Here is an 11,469-nt window from a genome sequence, read left to right on the forward strand (position 1 = left end):
TCAATTAACAAGAGTAAATAAAACCTTAATGAATCAGGAAATAGAAAAAGAATTAAGTAAATAAAAACTGTGTCTTTTTTAAAAAGGTAAAAGAGGTAAATGAAAAAAGACACCAATAAAGCATAGATTTGACTAAAGAAATAAATAACTCCTCAACTAACTAAAAATTATCTTCTACAACCATTATTCATTTATTCCAGTCTGGAAAATTTGGGAACACACTTATATTTCAGCCTTTATTTTACTAGGTGTCTCTGTGACAGTGAATATTGATCATTCCCTCCATCTTGACTAACTTTCTTTGGCTTCCTCATTCCACTTTCTCCTGATTATGTTTCTCTGACTCTGATCACTATTCTTGTTTTTGTACATAGACTTTTTACTCCTATTTTTGCCCATTAAACAAAGTTTGCATTATTCAAGGGCTCATCATCTGATCTTTGTCCTTCTCAATACACATCTTTTCCTGAAATTCTTACCTCTTCTCAGAGGTCCAGACTCATACATGACCTCATTAAAATGAAATAATAAAAACCTACTATATCACTCCCTCCTCCCTGTCTCTCTCTCTCCATTCTCTCTCTGTCCTTTTTCTCTTGCTATATATAAAATCATTCATCTAATCATGAAATTTATAAACCTGGCATTTGTCCTGGATGTCCTTCTCTGCTTTGTCCCTATACGATTTTGATTTGATGATTACGTTTAGCTAATTTTACTGCCCCAATATTTCTTGCCTAAAATTTCTTTCATTGTCTCTCTCCCTTCTGTGGTTCATGAAAGGGCCCACTCCCAGCTTGTCTCCTTGCCTCTAGTCTTGCTTTTTCTCTACACTATATTTCACATTACTTTCAGAATAATCTACTAAATGCAAACTTTCCTTTTCTCTATTCCACTTAAAACTCTGCAATCTCTTCTTCCCCTTTAGGAAAAGCCTGAAAATCCTATTCTAGCACAGGAGCTCTCAATAAACTGCCCACTCACATTGTCCTTGTTTTACTGTTCATTTTTTTTCATCTTTGTATTATGGTAATTTGATTTCTTCTACCAAGAATGTGATACCTGTTCCCACTACTCCTACTCAGCTGCTTAGGCATGGATCACAGTCATCTCCGTCAGAAAACTCTTCCCAGCTCTCCTTCTTCCAGATTGGACAATGAGCTCTTCATCAATACTCCTCACATGCTTTTATGTTGTGGCATTTCTCATTATATGTAATATATGTAGTTGATTATTTGTAATGTGGAAATATACACATTGGTATGTATAATGTGTGTGAATGTGTATACACACAAACAGAGGGGGCCAAAAATATGCGCACATTTTAAAAAGGAGAAAATTGTATTAAAATCGTAATACTCATTCCCCTTCATCTTGGGCTATAGTTGGGCTATAGATTTCATATGGACATGTGGGTGTTTCTATATTGGTTTCATAGTAGAGCTGAGTACATTAGGCACATTTTCTTCCATTCTTGAGATACTTTGCTAAGAAGAATGTGTTCCAGCTCTATCCATGTAAATATAAAAGACATAAAGTCCCATCTTTTTGAAGGCTGCATAATATTCCATGGTGTACGTATAGCACAATTTATTAATCCATTCATGGGTCGGTGGAGGGAGGGTAATTGGTCAGACCACACCTATGGTGCATTTTACAAGGGTAAATGTCAAATATACTAAGTGTAGGATATAAATGTCTTAATATAGTAATTAAGAAAGTATGGTGAAGGCTATGTTAACCAGTTTGATGTAAGTATTTCAAATTGTATATAAAACCAGCACATTGGGGCGGTGTCTGTGGCTCAAAGGGGCAGGGTGCTGCCCCATATGCTGGAGGTGGTGGGTTCAAACCCAGGCCTGGCCAAAAAAATGCAAAACAAACAAACAAAAAAAAACCCCAACCCCCCCCCAGCATATTATACCACATAAATGCATTAACGTACATAATTAAAAAAGACAAAAAAATCATAATACTCAATATGTACTGACAAAAAGGATAACTACAAGTCACATTTGACTTCTGCAATTTTAAGTTGTGCTAAGAGTGGTTACCATCAGTCCAGACACTTCTGATTACAGGGAACTAGTGCTCAACCAACGCTGATCAAAGTGCCCACTGGTATCCCTGGTCATGCTATTTCACTTTCTTCCTGAAGTCCTGCCAGTGTAGCTGGTTCTCTATGGTCCACCACATCCTTTAAGGTTCTCATACTCACTCCTCCATCATTCTACATCCACAGTGTTCTGAACTTTCAAATACCACTTCAAAATGGTCTTGCACTCCTCAATGAATGACAACTGCTTTTCAAATGATAGCTGTGCTCCCGCCATTTTCTTGACTGTCTTGCCTGTCTCATGGTGACACTAGCATTCATCTGATGAATGCCATCTTTTGAGGGAAGCTCATGTCTCACATTGCTTCTGTAATTAAATTCAACTTTAAAAAGTACTACATAGATAACATCGCTCAGAATGTGTATACATTTTTTGGCACCCTCTTATATATGTAGAAAAAAAGTAGTTGTTTAAAGCAAAATGCTTTTTATGTTTAGCCTGGGCTAATATTTTAAAATTTATTGTGATAAGAACACTTAACATGAGAACTTCCCTGTAAACAAATTTACAAGTGTACTATTGAGTATAATTGACTATGGGCATAATGTTGTACAGCAGATTTCTAGAGCTTATTCAGCCTGTTGATTAGTAAGATCCCACTTCCTCCTCCCTGCAGTCCCTAGTAAAAATCATTCTACTCTTTGATTCTATAAATCTATTTTAGTTACCTCATAAAGGTGGAATCATGCAGTTTTTGTCTTTCCATGTCTTGTAGTATTAATACAGGGTGTCCATAAAGTTCATGTGCCTACTATTTTAATTGCACACAAATTTTATGGACATCTTGTATATTGAAAGTATCTGCTATGACTGTCTTCCCCTCAAGAACCTTCCTTAGTACCTTGAAAGAGGAGACTGTGTTTTATGTTTACATCCCCTAATCCTAACACAGTGCATTGAATATAATGGTGCCATTGCTTGATAAATGAACTGAAAATCATCTCAATGTGCTTAAAATTCCTATTTTCAAAGGTAATTTTAAGGTAATTACATCACTGATTATATAGTCAGTAAAAATTTTACCTACTAATAGACACTTTAAGCTTTCCTTTCTCTGTTGTCTCCCCATTCTAATTGTAGATTATTAATTTACCATATTTAAAGCAAGAAAATAAAAAATACATAGAGAATTATTCTTTACAATACTGTTATTAAGCATTTTTCACAGCAGTCAAGATATGGAAACAACCCAAGTGTCTGTCCAAGAATGAATAAATAGGCCCGGTGTGGTGGCTCATGCCTGTTAATTCTAGTGTGAGGATTGGATTTGGGAGGCTGAGAGGGATGGATTGCCTGAGCTCACTGGTTTGAGACCAGCCTGAGCAAGAGAAAGACCCTGTCTCTAATAATAATCGGCTTTGTGGCGGGTATCTGTAGTCCCTGCTACTCAGGACTCAGGAGGCTGAGGCAAGAGAATTGCTTAAGACACCATAGCACTCTACTGAGGGCAAAAGTAAGGCTCTGTCTCAAAAAAAAAAAAAAAGAATAAATAAAATGTAGAATATACACATAATGAAATATTATTCAACTTTTAAAAAGAAGGAAATCTTGTCATTTTCAACAACATGATGACTCTAGGGGAAATTACACTAAGTGAAATAAATTAAACACAGAAAGATATAATACTGTGTGATCTCACTTACATGGGGGATATAAAAATGTCTAATTCTGGAACCCTAATGGCATCATGACTATAGTTAATAATACTGTGATATCTACGTGAAGTTTTCCCAGACAGTAGATCTTAAGTATTCTTTTTACACACAAAAAGGTAGTTGTGTGAGAGAATAGGTATATTAATTAGCTTGATTGTGGTAATCGTTTCATAATGTGTAAATATATCAAAACATCACATTGTACACTTTAAATATCTTTAATTTTTATCTGTTAATTATACACCAGTAAATGTAAAAACAAAGAATTGTGTTTGATTTCAATATACTACATAATCAGCCCTATGAATAAAATTTAATACTGTTTGAACTAGTAGCTGTGGTTTCCCAGTATATTCCACATAGCAAATTTAGAACACCAGAGTTGCCAAAGTAAATATTGAGATCTTAAAAAGATATACAAAAATTAACCCTTTTTGGAAAAATGAACACTTTCACCTTCATGTGATACTTGTGATACTCTAAGTTATTCTTTGCTACAATAAAAACAAACTTTACTGAAGTAGGATTTTATTTAACATTTGGTCAAAATCTTTTGTTAGAAATGTTTCTCCATTCCAAACTTACTTCTCTATAAATTTCTCTCTATGGGTTGCATTCGCCTATAAATTTCTGATATTTAAAAAATTCAAATCTATGTATGAATATTTTTATCATATTTAGAGCAAGAAAATTAATATTTTCTCCCTTTAATGGGAAAATTAATATTTTCCCAAAGTCATCACTGAAGTCCAGAACATGTGATCTACAGCATGCATGAGATCCAATCATCTAAATGATCATTCAAAGGAAAGGTGTTCAAACAATTTGTCAAACATCTATTTAAACATTTCTCTTTCTTCTACTTTATACCTGTTTTTGACCTATAATTATTATATACCTTTTATCAACTTTTATCTACAGACAAATGAATATTTCAAAATTAAGCCTTTAAGTTTTATTAATAATAATTTTACTATTGTTATCATGAGTGGTATTTGTTTTTTCCTTTTCTTTATTTTGGTAGAGACAGAGTCTAACTTTATCACCCTTGGTAGAATGCCGTGATGTTAGTTAATGTTACAGCTCGCAGCAACCTCCAACTCCTGGACTTAGGTGATTCTCTTGCCTCAGCCTTCAGAGTAGCTGGGACTATAGGTGTCCACCACAACAGCTGTTTTTTTTGTTGCAGTTTGGCCAGAGCTGAGTTTGAACCCACCAGCCTAGTGTATGGGGCTGGCGCCCTACCCACTGAGTAATACTGAGTGTATTTGTTTTCTTACACATTGATGGCCTTATAGTTTTAAAAAGACAGATTTTCAATCAGAATTTAAACTTTTCAATTGCATGATTTTTAAAAGTATATTTGTTTATGTTGTTAGTGATGGTATTTTAGTTAGAAATTGTAGAAGACTGTACTCTTATCAGACTCTTATTTTTCAACATACACAAACACACCAGATGGAAGTAAAGAGGCTAGGGTATTAAGATATGGTTATGAGACAGTTCGTGACATGCTCAGTACTTTTGCCAAGTGCGTGGGCCCTTAATCAAGACAAGGTGGTGATGGTACTAGCCAGCCTGCCTCCCCAAAATAGAGTAGAATTGTTCAGCGGTATTAAATCATGAGTTTGCAGAGACACCAATCTGCTTGGGATTTTGCTTTCTCTACAACACTTAGTTACTTATGTCCATGAATGGAGAACACAAATGAGTAGATTTATTCAGCTCTGAGTGTTTCTTAGACTTTATTATCAAAAGAAAAGTGGGCAAGAGATTTGAAGTTGTTTGCAAAAGAGTTATTGGAGTAAGCTATTCAATGTAAACGGAAACATGAAGAAAGTGAAAACTGGAGGCTATGAAAGAATAGAAGAAAGTAGTAGGGTCATTATATAAGAAATGTCAGTGAGGTTAAAACAGTGTTTCTGTGGGAGTGTGAGAAAGCCAACCAAAGGAATTGAATATGGAAATTAATAAGTATAATATATATGTTTGTGATTATGGAAATGGAAGAGTTTCTGATGAGGGGAAGGACCTTGCTTTGGCATTAGGAGTAGAAGGTAAAATTGAGAAAAATGACCACAGAGATGAGGAAATCAAGGATCTGAGTATATGCGCCTATATACAGATATATATATACAGATAGTCCCACATACATAAAACAAATTCTACCAGAGTAAGGAAATAAATAGCAGCATGATAATTGCCAGAAACTTCAACATCCCACTGTCAGAGCTTGACAAATCATCAGAGCAGAAAATAAACACTGGACTTAAATGTGATCATAAAAAAAATGGACCTAACAGACATTTACAGAATATTGTACTTCAAAACAACTAAACATACAATTTTTTTTTTCTTGAGACAGAGTCTCCCTATGTTGCCCTCGGTAGAGTGTTGTGGTGTCACAGCTCACAGCAACCTCCAACATGGGCTTCAGTGATTCTCTTGCCTCAGCCTCCCATGTATCTGGGACTACAGGTGCTGGCCACAATGCCCAGCTATTTTTGTTGTTGTTGTTGCAGTTGTCATTGTTGTTTAGTTGGCTTAGACTGGTGCCTTGTTGCATGTGGCTGGTGCCCTATCCACTGAGCTACAGGAGCCTCCAACATTCATTCTTCTCATCAGCTCATGGAACATTCTTTGAGATTGATCCAATTTTAGGTCACAAAATATATCTCAACAAATTTTTAAAAATAGAACTCATACCGTATATCTTCTCAGATCACAGTGGAATAAAAGTAGAAATCAATTCCAAGATTAACACTCTAATCTATACTAAGCTATGAAAATTAAACAATCTGGTGTTGAGCAATTATTGGGTCAATAATGAAATTAATATAGAAATAAAAAGAATTTTTGAAATGAACAACAAAGGGGACACAACTTTCAAAATCAATGGAATTCAGCAACAGCATCCCCAAGGGGAACATTCATAGCCCTAAATGCCCACAGAGCAAATAGACATCCTACAGTGTGGAAGAAATATTTGCAAAACATCTCATAAACAGCTAATATCTAGAATCTACAAAGAACTCAAACAAACCGGTAAGATGAACAACCCCATTAAGAAGTGGGCAAAAGATACAAACAGAAGCTTTTCTAAAGAAGATAGTCAAATGGCCAAAACAAACATGAAAAAATGCTCAACATCACTGATCAGGAGAATGCAAATTAAAACCATAGTGAGGTATCATCTTACATTGTTAGAATGGCTTTTATTAAAAAGTCAAAAACGATTGATGCCAGTATGGATGCAGAGAGAAAAAAGTACCTGTATACTGCTACTGAGATTGCAAATTAGTAAAACCCCTATGGAAAACAGTATGGAGTGTCCTCAACTGACTAAAAGTAGACCTACCATTCAATTCAGTAATCACACTATTAGGTATCAACCACTAAAAAAAGAAGACATTTTATCACAAAGACACCTTTACTCAAATATTTATCACAGCATAATTCACAATAGCAAAAATGTGGAATCAACCCAAGGGCCCATCAATTCATGAGTGGATTAACAAAATGTCATACATATATACCATGAAGTACTACTCAGACTTTTGTAAAAAAGTTGAATTAATGCCTTTGCAGCAATTTGGAAGGAACTGCAGACCATTATTCTAAGTAAAGTATCTCTAGAATGGAAAAACAAACAAACACCATAGGTACTTTCAGACAAATTGGAATGAACCAGTGGGCACACAAGCACACAGAGGAAAGCAAATATCATTGGAAATCAACCAGGTGGGTGGGGAGGAGTCTACGTAATATGTACAGTAAACACTATTCACATGAAGAGCACATTTATAGCCCTGACTCAAGCCATGTAACAAAAATAATTACACTGCCTTAGTTTGTTTTTGTTGTTTTTGAGTCAGAGTCTCACTTTGTTGCCCTGACTAGAGTACTATGGCGTCAGCCTGACTCATGGCAACTTCAAACTTCCTGGTTTAAAGCAATTCTCCTGCCTCAGCCTTCCCAGTAGCTGGAACTACAGGCCCTAGCCACAATGCCTGGCTAATTTTTCATTTTTAGTAGAAACAAGGTCTTGCTCTTGCTCAGGTTAGTCTCAAATTCCTGTGCTCAATTCATTATCCTCCCTCAGCCTTACAGAGTGCTAAGATTACAGGTGTGAGCCCCCAGACCCGGCCCTTCCTTATTATTTGAAATAAAAATTTTTTTTTAAAGTTTCCACAAGGTGCACAGTGTACCATGTTTTATCATTTTACTAAGTAATGTACCAAAATTATTTTATTTCTTTCTATCACATATATCAGTATAGAAACAGAACTATAGAAGATACTGTATCCAAGAACCAATGTTTCTGGCCAAAAATGATTTCAACTAACAAATGCTGTTTGCAATGATTGAACATCAAAATTACATTTCAGAATCTTAATATTGAAATTTCAAAAGTTCTTCTAGTCAAAAATTATAAAAGGTTGTTATTCAACCTTATGATCATGACCAGTGAGGTCTCTATAGTTCTCAACTTGAATTGCCTTGCAATTCATATTTATTTTAAAATAAATGATTTTCCTAGTTCAAAAAGAGTATATGTTAAAATTAGAAATATAAGGGAATACCAATATGTGCCAAAGAGTTAAACAACTCTGACCCTTATAATCTCTAAACAAAAATACAGAATTTTATCTATTTTATTGGATTTGCTCCCAACTTTTTTCTATAAACATTAATTTAGGTTGCAAAGTATTAAGTGTGTGTGTGCACATATGCTTGCATCCATGTGAGTGTGTTCATAATGAGAGAGAATTGTTATCACTTTGTATGTCAATGTTGTAATGATACTGGAATTTTGCTCTTCAGTAGGTCCTTGGTCTTGGGGATTTGAAAAATGAACCAATGGACCACAGATCGGTGGTAAGATAGGATTTCATTAGAAGTTAGAAAGGAATACAGAAGTACAAAGTACCAGAGCTTCTGGAAGTGGGAGAGAACTGAACTGAACTGGGGAGTCTCCACGTGGGCTCTTTTATCTAGGGGTCTTAGGTCTAGAGGATCACATGTGGCCAGCAGCTGGTAGATGGAAAAACATCTTCCAAAGTAAGTGAGTGCATTAACAAATGAATAAATGTAATTCCTTCTCCACTATGGCAAGGTTATCAGGTCCTTTATAGTCTTTGTTTCTGAGAAGGGATTAGGGTATGTGCTCCTACTCAAAGTGGAACCACCCAAAAAACCATCTCAGGCTGCTTTGTTTGTGATCTTATCAGTACCCAGAGGGTGTATCCTAAAAAAGGCAATCTACTTCTGTCTGGAAATGGGGGTCTGACCTCTGGGCTCACCTGAGCCTAGAGAATGGGGGCCTCCCTGTCCAGTCCTGAGTGGTAGAATCCTGTATCAGTAATAGTAATATACCCAATTAAACTTTAATTCTTCTTTATGATTAGTTTGATTTATTTTTTATTTTAATTTATTTTTTATTTCATGTGTTTTTTTATTTCACTATGTTAAGGGAGCACAGTGTTTTAGGTTATATAGACTTTTGTAATGCTTGAGTCCTGGTTATAGGTGCACCCATCACCTAAATAGTGTTCAGAATACTACCCCGTATGTAGGTTTATTTCCTTTCCTGTCCTCCCCTCTCCTTCCTGGTTGATTTCTTTTTGTACTGAACCAGTGTGGAGAAGGGGAGCGAACTGGAGTGGAATTGGTGGGGAATGAGAAAAATACAGCATAAGAGAAGAGATGGAAATGAAAGATGGGATCAGGAGGTCTGACTGAGCTGATAGCTACAGCCAGCACCAAAGCACAAAATCAGCTTTATTTTATAGTATCTGTACAGGGTTGTCCAGGGGGAAGTAGCATGAACAATATGGGGAAATAGCATAAACAAAAGACCTAATTTTGGTCTTATGGTACAATTGGAAAATATAAATGACTTTAATAAAGACAAATCATCATGTTAATGGTTTCTACTCAACTTCATTAACATATGACAAGAAGTAAGAAAGGCAAGATCATGAGGATCTCAGCATAGCTGACATGCAAAGGAAGAACTATGTGACTTAGTAGTTTCTAAGATCACAAAGATCACACGGGTCTCTGCATAGTTAACTGGACAAAGAAAGAGATACTGTGATTTCTGGCAGAGGGAGCATGAAGAAAGAATATGGTTGTTTCAGGAACAGAGGAGAAGCAGTTGGGGGTTCATTCTCTGAATGTTCCCCAGGCTGAAAGGGCTCTGCCAGTCTCACAGCCTGCTCTCCACATTCCTCTGAGTTTTACTTCCCTCTGTATCCATGTGTGCTCATTGGTTAGTTCCAATTTAATAGTGCATGTGTCTGTGTGCTTTTATGTGGGTATGTTTATACCTGATAGAGGGTTTTTATTACTTTATATGTCAATGTTGTAATAGTAATGTACTCAATTAAACTTTAATTCTTCTTTATGATTAGTTTGCTTTGTTACATGTGCTAGACTGGCATCTTAAAAAATTCATACATTTCATCAATTTTGTGAATTTATTCATTAATAATGAGTAATGGCATCTCTTATTACTAATATAAGGCATGACTTAGCTTGGTTTTTACATGTTTGTGAAGAGTTACAATTTCAAAGATAGAGACAATAATAATTTTTCAATTTACTGTGAAACAGAGAGCCTCAAAGCAATATAGAAACATAGAAATATTTAGGAAAGTAATAGATAAAAATAGGCTCTGAAATAATTACATCTAATTTCTTGCCATAGGTATTTTGTTAATTAGATGTCCTTTGGTTTGACAAGATTTTATATGATGCTTTTAAGAAGTGAAGTGCTGATCTCAGATTATATTCGTGGCTACATCACTCAAATTGACAAAAATTCTTATTTGTGAATAAAAACAAGTTAAACAATACTTAAAAAATTGAGAACTTATAAAGGTGTGCATTTTATTAACGGTAATAAATGTTATTCAGGGCCTTCATACAACTGGGATATGCCAGTTCCCCATCCTGACACATTGCTCTAAATGGGTGAGATGTTGCGCTACGATATCCGAATTTACACATAAATTCAACCTCTTCACCTGATTTGCAGTAAAGCTTTCCTCTTATGGGGCCTCGCCACCTTAATATTATGTTATGTTTTTCCATAATTTCTTCTGATATTATACATGGATCTAGAATAGAAAAAAATGAATATAAAACATTTAGCAGTATTATATAAGGGTGCAGAAATTCTTTCTACAAACCCTTTCCAAAATAACGCTGTAAAAATATCCAATGAAAGTTAAAATGGTAAATGATATATAAATTAATATATCATTAATGTGTGATATAGGGTGTTATTACCAAAGATTCATGACATCAATTATATAAAGAGCCTGGCATTATGTAATCTACCATCAATGTTTTTCTTAGACCAAGATCTTGGTCAAATAGTACAAACATTCAGTAACAAGATGAATAAATAAGATCTGGGAATATAATGTATCGCATGAAGTATTATTAGTAATTCTTTATTTTTATCTTGAAATTTGGTAAGAGAACAGATTTTTAGTGTTCTTACAACGCATATACACACATATGCCTAATAGTAACTATGGGTAATGATGAATGTGTAAATTTATTTGATTATTGCATTATGTGTATATATATATCAAATCATTACATCATACACCATGAATATGTATATATTTCTATTTGCCAACACAAAGTTTTAAAATAAGCATAAAAATAAAACAGAATTTTGG

The 11,469-nt window shown here is 34.9% G+C and overlaps 1 protein-coding gene across 1 annotated transcript in view; it reads right to left on the reverse strand.

The window, feature by feature from the left end:
• Nucleotides 1-10,633: 10,633 nt before the first annotated feature.
• LOC100940514 (complement factor H-related protein 1) overlaps nucleotides 10,634-11,469 on the reverse strand; it is a 9,435-nt gene continuing 8,599 nt past the window's right edge. Inside the window, exon 3 of the mRNA XM_003792361.3 lies at nucleotides 10,634-10,896. Within this exon, the coding sequence (XP_003792409.1) occupies nucleotides 10,670-10,896 (227 nt within the window). The 3' untranslated portion in view covers nucleotides 10,634-10,669. The remainder of the gene's footprint in view (nucleotides 10,897-11,469) is intronic.

The sequence above is a fragment of the Otolemur garnettii genome, unplaced genomic scaffold (assembly GCF_000181295.1).
Source record: "Otolemur garnettii isolate 467f Iridium unplaced genomic scaffold, OtoGar3 scaffold00055, whole genome shotgun sequence".
Lineage (NCBI taxonomy): Eukaryota > Metazoa > Chordata > Mammalia > Primates > Galagidae > Otolemur > Otolemur garnettii.